General features: G+C 41.1%; 1 protein-coding gene across 4 annotated transcripts; it reads left to right on the top strand.

Annotated features, from left to right (window-relative positions):
• The first annotated feature begins 8,411 nt into the window (after window positions 1-8,411).
• On the top strand, window positions 8,412-19,517 carry LOC139389879 (folylpolyglutamate synthase, mitochondrial-like). 4 transcript variants are annotated; one of them, XR_011629443.1, is made up of 16 exons: window positions 8,415-8,547; window positions 9,625-9,756; window positions 9,985-10,038; window positions 10,179-10,243; window positions 10,665-10,779; window positions 13,704-13,781; window positions 13,892-13,953; window positions 14,062-14,164; window positions 14,288-14,365; window positions 14,474-14,621; window positions 14,783-14,866; window positions 14,996-15,146; window positions 15,438-15,513; window positions 15,682-15,748; window positions 15,986-18,042; window positions 18,930-19,517. XR_011629443.1 is itself a non-coding variant. In XM_071136892.1 (15 exons), the coding sequence occupies exons 1-15, from the start codon at window positions 8,440-8,442 to the stop codon at window positions 16,366-16,368; spliced, it is 1,704 nt and encodes a 567-aa protein (XP_070992993.1). In that variant the 5' UTR covers window positions 8,412-8,439; the 3' UTR covers window positions 16,369-19,517. The 4 variants fall into 4 exon arrangements, 3 of the variants coding, with proteins under 3 accessions (XP_070992993.1, XP_070992991.1, XP_070992992.1); XM_071136892.1 differs by having other exon boundaries at window positions 8,412-8,547; window positions 15,986-19,517; XM_071136890.1 differs by having other exon boundaries at window positions 14,474-14,633; window positions 15,986-19,517.
• The last annotated feature ends 1,653 nt before the right edge of the window (window positions 19,518-21,170 follow it).

Here is a 21,170-nt window from a genome sequence, read left to right on the forward strand (position 1 = left end):
GCACATTTAAAAGTGTCCCATACAATAAGGGGATTTCACTACACCCACAATAACATCTGCTAAACATGTGTATGTACTTCCTGACTGATGTCGTGATTTAAAAAGTCATAGTCATTCGATCAATAATATAATACTACTCCAAGCAAAAAGGTTTATCTTTCATTTTCAATCTGTAGAAACTATGAGAATATAAAGCGTCAGAAGTTATGTGAAACATCACAGCACAGTTGAAAAATATATGGCAAATAGAACAGACATAGATGGAAGTGGTTGAGTGGAGCTAAAGGGTGAGACTAAAAATAAACAAAATATAACTATTGTAAAATTGACTGTATCCGTAAAATGTATATACAGTTGAAGTAGGAAGTTTCTGTACACCTTAGCCAAATACATTTAAAATCAGTTTTTCACAATTCCTGACATCTAATCCCAGTAGAAATTCCCTGTCTTAGGTCAGTTAGGATCACCACTTTATTTAAAGAGTGTGAAATGTCACAATAATAGTAGAGAGAATGATTTCAGCTTTTATTTCTTTCATCACATTCCCAGTAGGTCAGAAGGTAACACACACTCAATTAGTATTTGGTAGCATTGCCTTTAAATTGTTTAACTTGGGTCAAACGTTTTGGGTAGCCTTCCACAAGCTTCCCACAATAAGTTGGGTCAATGTTGGCCCATTCCTCCAGACAGAGCTGGTGTAACTGAGTCAGGTTTGTTGGCCTCCTTGCTCAAACACACTTTTTCAGTTCTGCTCACACATTTTCTAAAGGATTGAGGTCAGGGCTTTGTGGTGGCCACTCCAATACCTTGACTTTGTTGTCCTTAAGCCATTTTGCCACAACTTTGGAAGTATGCTTGGGGTCATTGTCCATTTGGAAGACCAATTTGTGACCAAGCTTGAACTTCCTGACTGATGTCTTGAGATGCTGCTTCAATATATCCACACGATTTTCCCTTCTCATGATGCCATCTATTTTGTGAAGTGCACCAGTCCCTCCTGCAGCAAAGCACACCCACAACATGATGCTGCCACCCCCGTGCTTCACGGTTGGGATGGTGTTCTTTGGCTTGCATGCATCCCCCTTTTTCCTCCAAACATAACGATGGTCATTATTGCCAAACAGTTATATTTTTGTTTCATCAGACCAGAGGACATTTCTCAAAAGTACAATCTTTGTCCTGCAGTTGCAAACCATAGTCTGAACTTTTTGGTGGTTTTGGAGCAGTGGCTTCTTCCTTGCTGAGCGGCCTTTCAGGTTATGTCGATATAGGACTCGTTTTACTGTGGATATAGATACTTTTGTACCTGTTTCCTCCAGCATCTTCACAAGGTCCTTTGCTGTTGTTCTGGGATTGATTTGCACTTTTCACACCAAAGTATGTTCATCTCTAGGAGAAAAAACGTGTCTCCTCCCTGAGCTGTGTGACAGCTGTGTGGTCCCATGGTGTTTCAACTTGCGTACTTTTGTTTGTACAGATGAACGTGGTACCTTCAGGTGTTTGGAAATTGCTCCCAAGGATGAACCAGACTTGTGGAGGTCCACAATTTTTTTCTGAGGTCTTGGCTGATTTCTTTTGATATTCCCATGATGTCAAGAAAAGAGGCACTGAGTTTGAAGGTAGCCCTTGAAATACATCCACAGGTACACCTCCAATTGACAAATTATGTCAATTGGCCTATCAGAAGCTTCTAAAGCCATGACATCATTTTCTGGAATTTTCCAAGCTGTTTAAAGGCACAGTCAATTTAGTGCATCTAAACTTCTGACCCACTGGAATTGTGATACAGTGAATTATAAGTGAAATAATCTGTCTGTAAACAATTGTTGGAAAAATGACTTGTGTCATGCGCAAAGTAGATATCCTAATCGATTTGCCAAAACTATAGTTTGTTAACAAGACATTTGTGGAGTGATTGAAAAACAAGTTTTAATGACCTAAATGTATGTAAACTTCCAACTTCAACTGTATAAACTGTATAAACTGGAAAGAGAAGCCTAGGTGTTGTTGTCCATTTGATTACTCCTATTATAGAAGGGGTGGTAGGGTTAGGGGAAAATATAATATATATATATTATAAATACTGTATATTTACAAAATAATATAGTTTGGGGGTTTGGAAATTATGCAGACAATTACATTGATGGAAGCCACAATCTGCAATATTAAAGCTGATTTACTGCAATATTTTTTTTTACCTGTTGGTAAGACTATTTCAGTAATTATATTTCTATATGATTGTATTGCACTCCCAACTTTTCCAACGTTCAGTAATGTTTCACTTGAAAAAAAGTGAACTAAAAAGGTGTGATAGTATTGGTCTTGGTTTGTATGATAGTGTTGTTGTACTTGGAGAGCCATACATGTCTGACTCCTATTACTATGGTATGGAGAAACAGCCACTAATGAGGAAACCTGTTTCCTGATGTTGGTTTGCTGCATTCCAAAAATATCATTAAAGCATTGGAATCCAGACTATTATCTAACTTAACTGAGGGTTCTGGGTATATGCGCTATGAGGGATAATTGCTATGCCACTGTACGTCTTAAAAAACACACAGGAGATATTTAACACTTCCTGTCACACACAACCCAACAACATAAGGTTTCTCATTCATCTAAATAACACACATAAACACATGAAGTTAGATTCACCAACCCATTCAAATAAGACAAAATATTATTTTTTGATGAATTCTTATTGGTTTGATCATTCATCGCCCAACATACAGTACCAGTCAAAAGTTTGGACACACCTACTCATTCAAGGGTTTTTCTTTATTTTTACTATTTTCTACATTGTAGAATAATGGTAAAGACATCAAAACTATGAAATAACACATATGGAATCATGTAGTAACCAAAAAATAGTTAAACAAATCAAAATATATTTTATATTTGGGATTCTTCATAGTAACCATCCCTTGCCCTGCTGACAGCTTTGTACATTCTCTCAACCAGCTTCATGTGGTAGTCACCTGGAATGCATTTCAATTAACAGACATGCCTTGTTAAAGTTAATTTGTGGAATTTATTTCCTTCTTCATGCTTTTGAGCCAATCAGTTGTGTTGTGACAAGGTAGGGATGGTACACAGAAGATAGCTTATTTGGTAAAATACCAAGTCCATATTATGACAAGAACAGCTTAAATAAGCAAAGAGAAACGGCAGTCCATCATTACTTTAAGACATGAAGGTCAGTCAATGGAGAACATTTCAAGAACTTTCAATGTTTCTTCAAGTGCTGTTGCAAAAACAATCAAGCATTATGATGAAACTGGCTCTTATGAGGACCTCCACAGGAAAGGAAGACCCAGAGTTACCTCTGCAGGACACTTACAGCACACGATGTCACAGGAAGGCCAAAAAGATAATCAAGGACAACAACCACCCGAGCCATTGTCTGTTAACCCCACTATCATCCAGAAGGCGAGGTCAGTACAGTTGCATCAAAGCTGGGACCGAGAGACTGAAGAACAGCTTCTATCTCAAGGCCATCAGACTGTTAAATGGCCATCACTAGCACAGAGAGGCTGCTGCCTACATACATACTTGAAATCATTGGCCACTTTAATAATTTCACTTTAATAATGTTTACATATCTTGCATTACTCATCTCATATTTATATACTGTTTTCTCTACTCTACTCTACTCTTAGCCTATGCCGCTCTGACATTGCTCGTCCACATATTTATATATTCTTATTCCTTTACTTGGATTTTTGTGTATTAGGTATTTGTTGTGAAATGGTTAAATATTACTTGTTAGCTATTGCTACACTGTCAGATCTAGAAGCACAAGTACTTTGCTACACTCGCAATAAAATCTGCTAAACACGTATATGTGACCAATAACATTGTATTTTATTTTATTTGCAGAGGATAAGTTCATTAGAGTTACTAGCCTCATAAATTGCAGCCCAAATAAATGCTTCACAGAGTTCAAGTAACAGACACATCTCAACATCAACTGTTCAGAGGAGACTGCATGAATCAGTTCCCACTGTGAAACATGGAGGAGGAGGTGTGATGATGTGGGGGTGCTTTGCTGGTTAGACTGTCATTGATTTATTTAGAATTCAAGGCACATTTAACCTGCATGGCTACTACAGCATTCTGCACCGATACACCATCCCATCTGGTTTGCGCTTAGTGGCACAATCATTTGTTTTTCAACAGGACAATGACCCAACATGCCTCCAGGCTGTGTAAGTCTATTTGACCAAGAAGGAGAGTGATGGAGTGCTGCATCAGATGACCTGATCTCCACAATCACCTGACCTCAACCCAATTGAGATGGTTTGGGATGAGTTGGACCGCAGAGTATAGGAAAAGCAGCCAGCAAGTGCTCAGCATATGTAGAAACTCCTTCAAGACTGTTGGAAAAGCATTCCAGGTGAAGCTGGTTGAGAGAATGCCAAGAGTGTGCAAAGCTGTCATCAAGGTAAAGGATGACTACTTTGAAGAATCTAAAATATATTTTGATATGTTAAACACATTTTTGGTTACTACATGATTCCATATGTGTTATTTCATAGTTTTGATGTCTTCACTATTATTCTACAATGTAGGAAATAGTAAAAATGAAGAAAAACCCTTGAATGAGTAGGTGTGTCCAAACTTTTGACTGGTACTGTACTATACATTGAAAGTCGTAACACTTGAAATCTATTTTTACATTGGTCCAATTACAAGCTCTCTTCTATGTGTCCTTATGTTGCACATACTATATACTTAAACTGTAGTATTTGCGGTGTATGTTACCGATGGTAAACATTTGCGACCCAGATGGTGGTATGAAATATGTGTCGGTGCCATGTTTACAATCAACCTGATTCCTGTTAATCATTCAGGGGTCCAATAAATTACGTAACTTTAGATCATTTTTTTTTTCTGGGGAACATAAGGCCTTATAAAATGGAAGCAATATGGCTTCAATTGATGTGGCATTTTTCAGATGCAATCACCAGATATGTTTTGCTAATTACAGTTAAACACATGGCTTCCTTAAAAATGTCTTCTTCTACATAAATATCAATTATCTCTGTAATGACTGATTTAGCCATATGCTGTGGGCATTAGCTAGTCTTTTCCACGATACAGTACTGTAACAGGAGTAGCCTGTATTATCTCTGTAGTTGAGCAAAACATAAAACATCGCCTTTCATAAATACCCATTATTTTCCATTTGCCTATACGTAGCGCATCATAAAAAGGAGTTTCTAGTAATACAAACTGTGTCACTTGTAATTGGAGGAGTTGCCCACCTTTCACACAGACCCAAATTGCAGGTTCTATTACCATAAAACTATTGAAGTGTTATTGTCTAACCCCACCAATGAGTACCAATGTAAAAAGCATTCTTAGCTGCAAATAAAACAAACCTATAATTTACAACATATATTTAACTGATGATGTTGCAACTGTAGCATGTTGCTTGTGTAACATATCACCAGGATTTAGGGCAGGGTGTTAACCATGCAGGCACACATGAAGCAGGCAGGCGGAGTGTCACAACAACAGACTGTTGCTGTTGTTGTTTTATTAATTGGGGTTTCAAAAAGGTATTCAAATGCGTGATATCTTAGGGAGATATGTTTACCCAATGAGTTCCAACTTACCACTGGTGTGTTTTGGACTTTAAACCCCTTTAAAACCTTCAAATCAAATCAAATGTATTTATATAGCCCTTCGTACATCAGCTGATATCTCAAAGTGCTGTACAGAAACCCAGCCTAAAATCCCAAACAGCAAGCAATGCAGGTGTAGAAGCAAACTAAAAGAAAAACTCCCTAGAAAGGCCAAAACCTAGGAAGAAACCTAGAGAGGAACCAGGCTATGGGGGGTGGCCAGTCCTCTTCTGGCTGTGCCAGGTGGAGATTATAACAGAACATGGCCAAGATGTTCAAATGTTCATAAATGACCAGCATGGTCAAATAATAATAATCACAGGCAGAACAGTTGAAACTGGAGCAGCAGCACGGCCAGGTGAACTGGGGACAGCAAGGAGTCATCATGCCAGGTAGTCCTGAGGCATGGTCCTAGGGCTCAGGTCCTCCGAGAGAGAGAAAGAAAGAGAGAATTAGAGAGAGCATACTTAAATTCACACAGGACACTGGATAAGACAGGAGAAGTACTCCAGATATAACAAACTGACCCTAGCCCCCCCGACACATAAACTACTGCAGCATAAATACTGGAGGCTGAGACAGGAGGGGTCAGGAGACACTGTGGCCCCATCCGATGTTACCCCCGGACAGGGCCAAACAGGAAGGATATAACCCCATCCACTTTGCCAAAGCACAGCCCCCACACCACTAGAGGGATATCTTCAACCACCAACTTACCATCCTGAGACAAGGCCGAGTAGAGCCCACAAAGATCTCCGCACAGCACAACCCAAGGGAGGGCACCAACCTAGACAAGAAGATCACATCAGTGACTCAACCCACTCAAGTGACACACCCCTCCTAGGGACAGCATGAAAGAGCACCAGTAAGCCAGTGGCTCAGCCCCTGTAATAGGGTTAGAGGCAGAGAATCCCAGTGGAAAGAGTGGAACCGGCCAGGCAGAGACAGCAAGGGCGGTTCGTTGCTCCAGAGCCTTTCCGTTCACCTTCACACTCCTGGGCCAGACTACACTCAATCATATGACCCACTGAAGAGATGAGTCTTCAGTAAAGACTTAAAGGTTGAGACCGAGTTTGCTTCTCTCACATGGGTAGGCAGACCATTCCATAAAAATGGAGCTCTATAGGAGAAAGCCCTGCCTCCAGCTGTTTGCTTAGAAATTATAGGGACAATTAGGAGGCCTGCGTCTTGTGACCGTAGCATACGTGTAGGTATGTACGGTAGGACCAAATCAGAGAGATAGGTAGGAGCAAGCCCATGTAATGCTTTGTAGGTTAGCAGTAAAACCTTGAAATCAACCCTTGCCTTGACAGAAAGCCAGTGTAGGGAGGCTAGCACTGGAGTAATATGATAACATTTTTGGGTTCTAGTCAGGATTCTAGCAGCCGTATTTAGCACTAACTGAAGTTTATTTAGTGCTTTATCCGGGTAGTAACAAAAGTGTGGTTACATTTTTCTGCATCATTTTTGGACAGAAAGTTTCTGATTTTTGCTATGTTACGTAGATGGAAAAAAGCTGTCCTTGAAACAGTCTTGATATGTTCGTCAAAAGACAGATCAGGGTCCAGAGTAACGCCGAGGTCCTTCACAGTTTTATTTGAGACGACTGTGGTTGAGCTACAGACATCTGGATGTACCATTGGATTTGTCTATTTATTCTGCATCCGTTGGTAACAACCATTAGTCTGATTAATGGGGTGAGACAAGGGCAGATCCCGAAAGGGCCCGGGCCGGGTCTTTTTTTTTACAAAAATGTCTGTAGAGTCCTAATGGTTTACGCTACAAAGTTCAAATCTATCTATGAAAAGATAAGACTCACGAACACGAACAATGAGTGACTACTTCAAGCATTTGTTGGATGCATTTTCTGTTTGTTTTGGTTGTGTTTGAGATTATTTTGTGAGTTAATCATGAATAATGATGAGTGAGAAAGTTACAGATGCACAAATATCCTACCCCCGAGATATTTTTTGGGGGGTATGATATTTGTGCGTCTGTAACTTTCTCACTCATCATTTCACGTTTCATTCAGGATTATCCGCAAACATAGAAACATATACTCTTCTTTACAATAAAAGTGACTCCAAAATGACACAATAAATGATTTACCATTACTTTCTATTGGGCACAAAATAATCTGAATCACGACCAAAACAAACAGCAAATGCATCCCAACAAATGTGTAGAGTCACAAGCTTGATGTAATCATTGCGTGATATGAATATGAGACTAAATATTTTACTTTGTACAACTTTAATACACATACAAGGGAATTTGTCTCAATACTTTTGGTTCCCTAAAATGGGCGGACTACGTAGAAAGAGTGCTGTAATTCTTAAACAGTTCACCCGATATGGATAAAAATACCCTTCAATTAAATATCACAGTCTGTACTTTAACCTCATAGTGGATGTATAATTTCAAAATCCTGGAGTACAGAGCCAAAACAACCAAACATGTGTCACTGTCCCAATTCTTTTGGAGTCAGGTTTTTGCTTTGGCTGACTTCATTTTATTATTGGCATTTGCCAATACAACTCGTGAAGACAAATATTTATGTCAAATTGTTTTGTATTCTACTTGTAGCCCTGGTTGTCATGAAAAGAAAATAGTAATTCAAACTTCTCAAATATGATGGTCAACCTGGTGTGTTTGAATACTTAGTTCTATCAAGCTTTGTGGGTTAATCATCACCTTACTAAAAAAATCTATCAATAAATTCACCAATAATTGACTTGGCAGAGACTACCACACCATTGCATAATGCCTCGTGCTGCTGCTGACTGCAAGTTTCCTAATCAAGTCTGTCATGGTTTGCTACTCTCTGGTCACACTGTCATTCTTACTGCACACTAAGGACCAGGCAGGACTACACTTCTCAACCTCATCTACTGGGCTTTTCATAATGGATTATGAGGTACGTGGATTGTATTTTACTTACTTTTCTACAATATAGCCTGGGTGACTGAAGGCGCGCTTTCTGTAAGCCCCTTTGACATCACACTTTACGAGGCTGCAAATCGTATGCCAACAATTGGCACGCTGCATGCTGAAAAAGTTGAGAACCTGGCCACTCCACTCCACTCCAGTATTGACGTCTCGGGCCAAAGTGGCATGCCAGTTACACTCACAATGTTGCAGGGACTATAGCAGTCGTCTACTTCTTGGCTTCAAGTTCAGCTTCTACTGGGATTTGATGTAGCAGATAGCCTTATTATACAGCTGCTGACATAACACCATGGAAATATCTGTCGCCTTGAGGAGAACTAAAGGTTTTTATGTGCGTATTCTATATTTTGTGAAAAAAATATCAGACAGAGATTTATTGTCAGATAATGTGTGAAAGGTAACAGATTTTAGTAGTAGACAATTGATTATTGATTCAAATCGGTCACTTTTTAGTTGCCAGTTCGGTCAATTATTGTACACGGTGAATAGGTTGTTGACATTCACTGCATGCCAGTTGTATCTGGTTCTGATTGGTTGCTACAGTTCCATAGCTGCTGCATTCGAACACATGTTGTGAGACATTCTGTCATTAACTGATAGATCACTCCTTTCTTTGTAATTTCTTTCAAATATTATGAATATGTTATCACATAACCATATGTACTTATTGGTGTGTGTGTGTGTGTGTTTGTGGATGCATGTGTGTGTGGTTTGGTTTATTATCCTTGTGTGGACCAGGAGTCCTCACAAGGATAGTAAAGCAAGGAACTTTCAGACAAGTGGGGGCATTTCACCGGTCCCCACAAGGAAAAAGACTATTTTAGGCTTATGGGTTAGGTTTAGGGTTGGGGTTACAGTTAGGGTTAGGGGTTTCGGATTAAGGTTGGGTTTAGGATTAAGATTAGGTTTAGGTTAGGTTAAGGATTATGGGTTAAGGGTTAAGGTTTAGATTTAATAATTTGGGAAAATAGGATTTTGAATTGGAATACATTTTTGTGTCCCCACAAGGATAATAAAACAAACGTGTGTGCGTGTGTGCGTGCAGGAAGCAGTGTGTGCTCTGAACACCTTGCAGACCAATGTGAGTGTGTTGGATCAGGTGCGGAGGGAGCAGAGTGAGCTACCTGAGCTACAGCTCCAGGCCATGCGGGGCTTCCTCCATCGTACAGGCCTCACAGTGAGTGACCAACAGACACACTGAAACCAGCATCTAGACTGCCATCACACAATCTGCACACTCTCAAATATATATATATATTTATATATTCTGAGCATCATTACATGCTAATCTCTATTCCCTCACTGGCGACTCCTGTTACTTGATCTGTTGACTGCCTCTCTTGGCCCGTTGACTTATGAGACATAGGGGCCGCTCTCACTACTCCACGGCTGGATGTTGTTTTAGGTAGACAAGCTGGACCACCTCAATATAATCCATGTGACAGGCACCAAGGGCAAGGTAAACATGGTATTTTTTGTGTGAAAAAATGACAAGGCTTTTCTAAAATATTATTTTGACATGTGTATGAAGTACAATAATACATGAAATACAATAGAAGTAATGTAATACTTGCTTACTCTCTCTTTCTGCTCTTTCAGGGATCAACATGTGCCTTTACTGAGAGAATCCTCAGGGACTATGGCTTTCGGACTGGGTTTTACAGGTATAGTATATAACTGAAGAAGACAGGTGTTGGTGTGTTCTTCCTCAGTATGTGCGTTCAAGCTTATGTTTCGTTTGTAGTTTTTTTTACCTGTTGCATCGGGAAGTTTAGTGTCAGGGTTTTTGCGCATGGAGAAGCACTGGTATCCCTATACTGAACTTTGACTTGTTAGGTCTTTGCCCAATTAATTATTAACCTGTGTTGTTACAAGTGTGCCTGATTTGAAGTGCTCAAATTTTGAAGAAAGCTTAACTGTACTATTGGGAAAATATGGCCAAAATATGACCTGTTGGCTTGCTTGTACAATGCTATGTGAACATTCTAATCACACACACACACAATATTATGTCACCTAACATACAGTCAGAGATGTGGTGGCACTCCTACTGTGAACATTATGAATGTCATCTGTTCCTTACAGCTCACCACACCTGGTACAGGTCAGAGAGAGAATACGCATCAATGGACAACCAATCAGCAAAGAGCTCTTCACTAAATACTTCTGGGAGGTCTTTACCCAGTTAGATGCTACAAAGGTACAGTATGTCTTCATATAGATTCTCAGATAAAAGGTAACAAATTGTACTTAAATGGGTACAAACACTTGTCACTGTAGTTGTATCCTGTAAGGTGCATCCATTGTAACATTAGTTATACAGTAGGTAGAGATGAAGTCGGAAGTTTACATACACCTTAGCCAAGTACATTTAAACTCATTTTTCACAATTCCTGACATTTAATCCTAGTAAAAATTCCCTGTCTTAGGTCAGTTAGGATCACCACTTTATTTTAAGAATGTGAAATGTCACAATAATAGTAGAGAGAATTATTTATTTCAGCTTTTATTTCTTTCATCACATTCCCAGTGGGTCAGAAGTTTACATACACTACCATACACTGGTAGCATTGCCTTTACATTGTATAACTTGTGTTTCGATTAGCCTTCCACAAGCTACCCACAATAAGTTGGGTGAATTTTGGCCCATTCCTCCTGACAGTGCTGGTGTAACTGAGTCAGGTTTGTAGGCCTCCTTGCTCGCACATACCTTTTCAGTAATGCCCACAAATGTTCTATTTTACCCCCACAACATGATGCTGCCAACCCCGTGCTTCACGTTGGGATGGTGTTCTTCGGCTTGCAAGCCTCCTCCTTTTTCCTCCAAACACAACAATGGTCATTATGGCCAAACAGTTCTATTTTTGTTTCATCAGACCAGAGGACATTTCTCCAAAAATTACGACCTTTGTCCCCATGTGCAGTTGCAAACCGTAGTCTGGCTTTTTTTTATGGCGGTTTTGGAGCAGTGGCTTCTTCCTTGTTGAGCGGCCTTTCAGGTTATATCGATATAGGACTCATTTTACTGTGGATATAGATAATTTTGTACCTGTTTCCTCCAGCATCTTCACAAGGACCTTTGCTGTTGTTCTGGGATTGATTTGCACTTTTCCCACCAAAGTACGTTCATCTCTAGGAGACAGAATGCGTCTCCTTCCTTATCGGTATGACGTCTGCGTGGTCCCATGGTGTTTATACTTGCGTACAATTTATTGTACAGATGAACGTGGTACCTTCAGGCGTTTGGAAATTGCTCCCAAGGATGAACCAGACTTGTGGAGGTCTACAATTTTTTTCTGAGGTCTTGGCTGATTTCTTTTGATTTTCCCATGATGTCAAGCAAAGAGTTTGAAGGTAGGCCTTGAAATACATCCACAGGTATACCTCCAATTGACACAAATTATGTAAATTATGCCATGCACAAAGTAGCCGACTTGCCAAAACTATAGTTTGTTAACAAGAAATTTGTGGAGTGGTTGAAAAACAAGTTTTAATTCTCCAACCTAAGTGTATGTAAACTTCCAACTTCAGCTGCACATAAGTGTACCCTTGCAGTTTGTACCTTAAAATAGACAAATTTGCCGTTTTAGGGTACCATCGCAGTGACAAAGCCGTTTGTTCCTTTTAAAGCTGCAATGTTTAACTTTTTGGGCGACTCAACCAAATTCACATATAAATGTGTGTTATAGATCTGTCATTCTCATTGAAAGCAGGTCTCGATTTTTTCTATGTGCGCTATTTCTATGCTTTGGTTCTTAAGTTTTTTGTTGCGTCTTTTACTTTCTGTTTTGCGTACCAGCTTCAAACAGCTGAAAATACAATATTTTAATCCTAATTTCTCATGTAAGTCGCTCTGGACAAGTGTGTCTACAAAATGACTAAAATAATATATAATAATTATAAATATATTGACTGCAAGAAGCCCAAACAAATACTGTATAATGTTTGACTAAAACCTAATAATTCCAAACCTTTCATACATTTGTATACGATCATGTGTCTCTCTCCTTTGCTTGGGATTACTTGGGAACAGATTTATTAAATTAAAATCACTTGGAGCTGATTTCCTGGTGTTTTTACAGTCTATTATATCTAACAATAATAACAATAAAAAAATACATTTTTTTTCTCTGAATACTTTGAGGGCCAAATAAAACCAACCGCGGGCCAAATTCGGCATTCAACAAAAAAACTCATATACCAACAAGTCATTGCGGCTTTGACGTCAAGAAGGGAACAGCCTGTTGGTGGCTTTGGTGATGGAGGCGAATCGTGTAAGTAGTAGGTACTAAAGTGCCCAAAGAGATGCGTAATTTTATGTGGCTAGTAGATGATCAAATAAGATAGCCAGCTATCTAAGTGTACCGGGCCATGCAAAACAAACTGGCCCACTCGGATCTAGCATGGTGTTTGGGGATTGAATAAGATAACTAGTTGGCTAACATTAGCAAGCGGCAACAACTCCATCAACACTGCACGTTTTGCAGAAATTAATGGTCAAATATCAATCGGATTAATGTCATTGTTTATTTCTATGTATGTACTGTATGTTGTATATATGTTTCCTGCAATTAGTATGATCTGTTACAAACGTCAATTTGTACAATTTGTTATGAATTTGTAAGTGCTTAAGATCCCGATCAATCTCTTTGGACCGCTTAAGCTGGTTCAACACCTCTGGTACAACACTTCTGGTACAACACTTCTGGTACAACACCTCTGGTACAACACTTCTGGTACAACACTTCTGGTACAACACCTCTGGTACAACACTTCTGGTACAACACTTCTGGTACAACACTTTTGTTACAACTCTTCTGATACAACACCTCTGGTACAACACTTCCATATTCAAAATATTGGGTACAAAAATGTACCATTTATACTAGATTATTCGCACATGTACCCTAAAATGTACTGAACAGTACATACTGTATGTAAGCCTCTGAAGGTACTTTATGTGTATTTTGATCTTTTTGTAACCCAGGGAACAATAATGTACCCTAACCATACCCTTTCTTTCTGAGAGTGTAGTGTTGAAGAATGAGCCCTGATGTAGCCCACCAGCCTCAAAGAAACTCTGACCCTTCCCTGTTATGACTGTGTCACTGCACTGATCCTCAGGACTCCCATGGAGTTAATATGCCGGCCTATTTCCGCTTCCTCACCATCCTGGCGTTCCATGTCTTCCTACAGGAGAGGGTAACATTCACATACCCTGTCACATGTACAGTTTGTTTACACATGTACTAATAACCAAATCAAGGATGAACATTGTAAACCATTCTGAGCAGTATCTCTTCATACAACAGGTTGATTTAGCTGTTATTGAGGTTGGGATTGGAGGGGCCTATGACTGTACGAACATCATCAGGTAATTTTGCTGCATATCATAGAGGATGTACTATCAAAGTCAAACATACGATTGATTAGTTACAGAATCTGTTATCACTTCTTTTCCTTTCTGACATTTGACGTACAGGAAGCCGTGGGTTTGTGGGATATCCTCCTTAGGAATTGATCATACAAGTATACTAGGAAACACCATAGAGGAGATCGCCTGGCAGAAAGCAGGCATATTTAAGGTGAGAGTAATGCATGTTGTGTTGGTGAGGTCAACCTACTATATACACTGTGTACAGTACTTACTATCTATAGCCTGTCTGAAGGGGGTGAATGTAGTTGAATAAAGTATTATTCCTCCCCAGCCAGGGGTGCCCGTGTTCACTGTCAAGCAGCTAGATAGGCCCATGACTGTTCTACAGGACAGAGCCAAAGAGATAGGGGTGAGTGACTGGGGCCTTTTCTCCTCCTGAATGTGGATGGATTTGCTATGTGTTTGTTTGAACGTGCTCATATTTCAGATGCTTTTTCTGACCCCCTATGTTGTGTAGTGTCCTCTGTGGGTTTGTCCAGATCTGGAGCAGTATGAGTCTGGGGCTGGCCCTCTGAGTCTGGGCCTGGCTGGACAACAGCAGCGTTGCAACGCATCACTCGCACTGCAGCTCAGCAAGACCTGGCTACAGCGCTACAGACAGTCTGGTGTGTGTGTGTGTGTGTATGTGTATGTGTGTTATATTATAACTCACACAGAAGGACAATGTTATTCTAGCTAGTATAGGAAGATATTGCTCAAGATAACAGTACACGTTCCAATCGTGATGAGGTTCAGTAAGTTACTGTGGGACTCTACTGACTTTCAGATGATCAGCTTGCTGCCCCGATAGTGGAGAACAGGCTGGTCTACCAGGCAACGGCCTTTAAGCCCAGCCCCATCATGGTCAAAGGTCGGTAGCATACTCTCACCCATGAAACATCCAGATAATTAAACACCTGTGCCTGAAAGCACAACATGAAAAAGGATCTGTCTCACCCTTCCCTTACTTCTCCACTCATCTCCCTCCCTCTGTCTCCAGGCTTGGAGGTGACAGAGTGGCCTGGAAGAACTCAGACTCTGAGGCATGGTCCTGTCACCTACTACCTGGATGGAGCCCACACCACGGGCAGCATGCAGGCCTGTGTACACTGGTTCAGCCAGGAGATCCAGCAGGAAGAGAGTAGAAACAGGTTAGTCTCTGCCTGGCCTCTAGGGGGCCCACAGACTTCTCTACAGTGGCCTTAGTTGGTCAAATGATTGTCGAAAACTGTAGGCCTATATGACTGTGAGAAATAGTAGCATGCACACAAACATCCGCACACACCATCTCATAATTTATGTGAGATTTGACACTCCTATAGATTCGATACTACATTTTGTGTCAAATTTACCGTCCATTCATTTCACGGTCAGATTTGACTATGTCATTCTTTGATAGACAGCATCTCTGAGTAGGCCTACTCACTGTGTGTGTGTGACAGGGGCCCTGTGATCCGAGTACTGCTGTTCAACACCACAGGAGAGAGGGACTCTGCTGCCATGCTCAAACACCTAGAGGTGAGTACTACAGGTCTGGGATCAGATACACAGATACTGCTGTCTGCTGCTCTATTCTATAGCTCTGGCTATACAGCTCTGGCTGTACAGCACCTAAAGAAGCACAAACAGATCAAACCCTGAAATAGAATAAATGTCTAACATCGTCTCCCTTTGTTGTCCCTGCAGCCATGCCAGTTTGATTTTGCTGTGTTTTGTCCCAACATCACTGAAACTATTACAGAAAACAATGCAGGTGAGTTTACTTCTATGTTTGGGGTTTTAACAGACAGCTGCAAAGAAATTGCAATTTTCTGGTACATAATTGCCACAAAGAATATGAAACATATGATTACATAACTTAGGAAAAATATTCAAACTTTTCTTGGCTGTGTAAAAAAAATGCTACCACATTCATTGTCCAGCTGTGAGAAATGTATGAGAGGTGTGTGTGCAGTCCTTCACTTTCTTTGCTTGCTCTGCTCTTTTTCAGATCAACAGAATTTCAATGTGTCTGTGGAGAACATGCTGACCCGTTGCCTTGACAACCAGATCAGCTGGCAGAGCCTGAGCGGGACAGAGACTAAGCAGGGGTCTGAGTCTGAGCTGCTGATAAAGGACAGGCTCCCCTTGCTGGCCAAGACCAGGACCCACACCATGGTCTTCCCTTGCATCCTCAGCGCCCTCCAGTGGATCAGCCAGGGAAGGGACGCTGTGCTGGCTACTGCAGGGAGCCCCTATCTTCCAGTACAGCCCAGTGTCACAGCAAAAGCAGAACCATTGAGAGAGGCAGCCCAGGTCTCTGTCCTGGTTACAGGTAGTCTACACCTAGTAGGAGGGGTGCTGAAATACCTGGACCCCTCGCTAGCCTCCTAATTAACTATTGGCCCAACAATTGGCCCATCAGTCTGGCTTGGAATTTTGTAGGACATTGAGATACGCTCAATGTTTGACAGGTATTATATTTTAGGTGTTTACAGCTTAGGGTCTTCTTGAATAGATGTGTGCTTCTTGTCCAGTGTGGTGCACTCAATTTGCTCTGTCCTCAGTGCAGGATCCCTGGGCTTTCATACTACGAAGCTGTGCTGTACTGTGTCAGCAAGTCAAGTTGAATGATTTTCTCAGGGTGATTGAATTACAATTGTTTTGAATTGTATTTTCTCTATGAATTATCGCTTTGACTAATGTACATAATGAAAATCAAAGCATGTATGAATTTGTACATAGTTGTGAATGAATACTTTAACAGTACCAGTCAAACGTTTGGACACCTTCTCATTCAAGGGTTTTTCTTTATTTTTACTATTTTCTACATAATAGTGAAGCCATCAAAACAATGAAAGAACAGATATAGAGTTATGTAGTAACCAAAAAAGCATTAAGCAAATCAAAATATATTTTGGATTCTTCAAAGTAGCCACCCTTTGCCTTGTTGACAGCTTTGCACACTCTTGGCATTCTCTGAACCAGCTTCATGAGGAATGCTTTTCCAACAGTCTTGAAGGAGTTCCCACATATACTGAGCACTTGTTGGCTGCTTTTTCTTCACTCTGCAGTCCAACTCATCCCAAAACATCTCATTTGGGTTAAGGTCGGCCGATTGTGGAGGTCAGGTCATCTGATGCAGCACCATCACTCTCCTTGGTCAAATAGCCCTTACACAGCCTGGAGGTGTGTTGCATCATTGTTCTGTTGAAAAACAAATGGTAGTCCCACTAAGCGCAAACCAGATGGGATGGCGTAGCACTGCAGAATGCCGTGGTAGCCATGCTGGTTAAGTGTGCCTTGAATTCTAAATAAATCACTGACAGTGTCACCAGCAAGGCACCCCCACATCATCACACCTCTTCCTCCATGCTTCAAGGTGGGAACCACACATGCGGAGATCATCCGTTCTACTACGCGTCTCACAAAGACACAGCGGTTAGAACATAAAAATGCAAATTTGGACTCATCAGACCAATGGACAGATTTCCACCAGTCTAATGTCCATTGCTCGTGTTTCTTGGCCCAAGCAAGTCTCTTCTTACTGGTATCCTTTAATAGTGTTTTCTTTGCAGCAATACGACCATGAAGGCCTGAATCACGCAGTCTCCTCTGAACAGTTGTTGTTGAGATCTGTCTGTTACTTGAACTCTGAGAAGCATTTATTTGGGCTGCAATTTCTGAGGCTGGTAACTCTAGGGCTGCCAGCATCTCAAATATAAAATGTATTAGTTTAACACTTTTTTGGTTACTACATGATTCCATATGTGTTATTTCATAGTTTTGATGTCTTTTTCTATTTTCTATTATTCTACAATGTTGAAAATAGTAAAAAATAAATAAAAAACCCTTGAATGAGTAGATGTGTCCAATCTTTTGACAGGTACTGTATATTAATTGGTTGTTTAATGTTAATTTGTAAACTAGCCTAGCATTGACTGTTCATAGATACAGACCTCCACATATTCACTGACCTTTTCCAGAGTTGCACTGAAACAGAACAACATGCCAGTGTGTCTCTGTCTGCATGCCACCTCCGTGAATGAATTCCCGGTAATGTCTTAGGTAAGCTTACAGACAAACACAATCTTAAAAGCTAAATGGACTGCAATATTTTGCCATTAGCATTACCTTCAAAATATAATGAGAGGAAGTTTGCTCAAATCCCCTTATCCTGGATGAATCCTTTCATTACTTCAGCATCTGAGGGGGTTAGCACGATGGCCAAGTCTGGGAGAGAAGGGGTTGAAAGTGGGACGTTTGTGTGGGTTCAGGGCCTCGCTCCTGCTTATTAGCCTCTCATCAAGATGACCAGAGACAGAAGGTCATAAGAGAGGAGCCCTACAATCTGCTTCAACTTTAAAGGGACCACATGACTGGTGGCATTTAATGAAACTGTTCTACGAATCAGTAAACATGTTTATGCTAAGCTCAGAGATGTAGCCATACTCTCAGGTGCATTGGACATTGCTGCTGGACTGAACGTTTCAGTAGATTGAAAGCCTTTGTGACAACCACATCGAAGAAAAAAAACATAATTTACACCAAACAAACAATGAAGCTAAAAAGATGGCCCAATAGGCTGTTACATTGCACATAAATTACAATACATTTAGTCAATAGGAATATAGAGGCAACAGACGAATTCTGAAGTTTTGATGAGGATACGATCTGGTGCTAGCAAATTGACAGAGGACTCCTTTTCCCCTTCAATGGAATACTGCAGCACCACTGCTGTTTAAGAAGATTGTACTACTTAGAATCCGATTACAGCAGGTACTCCCAGGACAGGTCCTTGGCTAAAGCCCTGGTAGTGGCAGTGAGTGAACTGCAACGCTGCACTTATACTGTATCAGAGGCTCATTACTCTGTGAGGTGGCAGCACTGCAACTACTGCAGTGACTTAGGAGACAATGGAAAGTTGGTTTTAATGCAGATTTTTTTTTTTTCAGTGCTGTGGACGCAGTCAGATGAATATGAGGCAACAAAGGTAACTGGTGGATTATCTGTCCAATGGAGTCTGAATGCCCTCCAGTCCTCTGCTCTACCCACATTTAAAATGCTAGTCAAAACTGTGAGCCCAGTAGAGCTGTGGGTCACAAGGCATTGTCAAATAGTTTAGGGTCAGGCTTGAATTGAAGTTCAGCAGCTTCACTAAGGTTTTGCTCAGAGTGCGTCTCCAACAAATCAAATTGCAATTGGTTACATGCGCCAATACAACTCATGTAGACTTTACTGTGAAATGCTTGCTTACAAGCTCTTTCGAATAATGCAGAGTTTCCAAATGAAAACAAAAATTGTAGAGGGGAATAAAATAAATAAACAAGAATGGACCTACAGTGTGCTCGGAAAGTATTCAGACCCCTTGACTTTTTCCACATTTTGTTACATTACAGCCTTATTCTAAAATGGATGAAGTAGTTTTCCCCCTCATCAATCTGCACACCATACCCTCTAATGACAAAGCAAAAAACGTTTATTTTTTATTTTTTAAATGTTTGCAAATGTATTAACAATAAACAACTGAAATATCACATTTACATAAGTATTCAGAACCTTTACTCAGTACTTTGTTGAAGCACCTTTGGCAGCTATTACAGCCTCAAGTCTTAGGTATGACGCTACAAGCTTGGCACACCTGTATTTGGGGAGTTTCTCCCATTCTTCTCCGCAGATCCCCTCAAGCTCTGTCTGGCTGCACAACTATTTTTAGGTCTCTCCAGAGATGTTCAAATCAGGTTCAAGTGCAGGCTTTGGCTGGGTCACTCAAGAACATTCAGAGACTTTTCCCGAAGCCACTCCTGCTTTGTCTTGGCTGTGTGCTTAGGGTCGTTGTCCTGTTGGAAGGTGAACCTTTGCCCCAGTTTGAGGTCCTGAGTGCTCTGGAGCAGGTTTTCATCAAGGATCACTCTGTACTTTGCTCCGTTCATCTTTCCCTCAATCCTGACTAGTCTCTCAGTCCCTACCCCTGAAAAACCACCATGCTTCACCGTAGGGATGGTGCCAGGTTTCCTCCATACGTGATGCTTGGCATTCAGATCAAAGAGTTCAATCTTGGTTTCATCAGACCAGAGAATCTTGTTTCTCATGGTCTGAGAATCCTTTAGGTGCCTTTTGGCAAACTCCAAGTGGGCTGTCATGTGATTTTACTGAGGAGTGGCTTCCATCTGGCCACTTTACCATAAAAGCCTGATTGATGGAGTGCTGCAGAGATGGTTGTCCTTCTGGAAGGTTCTCCCATCTCCACAGAAGAACTCTGCAGCTCTGTCAGAGTGACCATTGGGTTGTTGGTCACCTCCCTGACCAAGGCCCTTCTCCCTAATTTGCTCAGTTTGGTCGGGTGGCCAGCTCTTTGAAGAGTCTTGGTGGTTCCAAACTTCTTCCATTAACGAATGATAGAGGCCACTGTTTTCTTGGATTCATTCAATGCTGCAGAATTGTTTTGGTACCCTTCCCCAGACACAATCCTGTCTCGGAGCTCTACGGACAATTATTTCGACCTCATAGCTTTGTTTTTGCACTGTAGGGATGCAGCCAGCCAATATGCTCTTGATGATGCAACTAAACCTTTTTTAGGATCCGGGGGCCCATGCTAAATCTTTTTAGCCTCCTGAGAGGGAAGAGGTGCTTCTGTGCCCTCTTCATGACTGTGCGGATGTGTGTGGACCATGTTAAGTCCTTAGTGATGTGGCGCCAAGGAACTTGAAGTTCTCGACCCGCTCCACTACAGCCCTGTCGATGTGGATGGGGGCGTGCTCTCCCCTCTTTCTCCTATAGTCGACGATCAGCTCCTTGGTCTTACTGAAGTTGAGGGAGAGGTTATTGTCCTAGCACCACAATGCTAAGTCTCTGACGTCCTGCTTGTAGGCCTGGTCTGTTTGAAACATGTTAGGATTACAGACTGGGACACGGAGAGAGGTTACATGATCTGGAGAAACAGGGGCTTTCACGCAAGGCATGGTTTAATATTCTTCTAAGCGAGCATTAAAGGCATTTAGCTCGTTTGGGAGATCTGCATCGCTACTCAACTCATGGCTGGGTTTCCCTTTGTAATCCGTCATTGTCTGCTAGCCCTGCTACATATGACGGACGTTGGAGTCAGTGTAATAGGATTCCACCTTCCTCCTAACTTGTCCTTTTGCATGTTTGATGTCTCGTCGTCGGTCGTAGCGGAGGGCTTTCTTGTATGCGTC

This window comes from Oncorhynchus clarkii, chromosome 30, assembly GCF_045791955.1.
Source record: "Oncorhynchus clarkii lewisi isolate Uvic-CL-2024 chromosome 30, UVic_Ocla_1.0, whole genome shotgun sequence".
NCBI classification, from domain to species: Eukaryota; Metazoa; Chordata; class Actinopteri; order Salmoniformes; family Salmonidae; genus Oncorhynchus; species Oncorhynchus clarkii.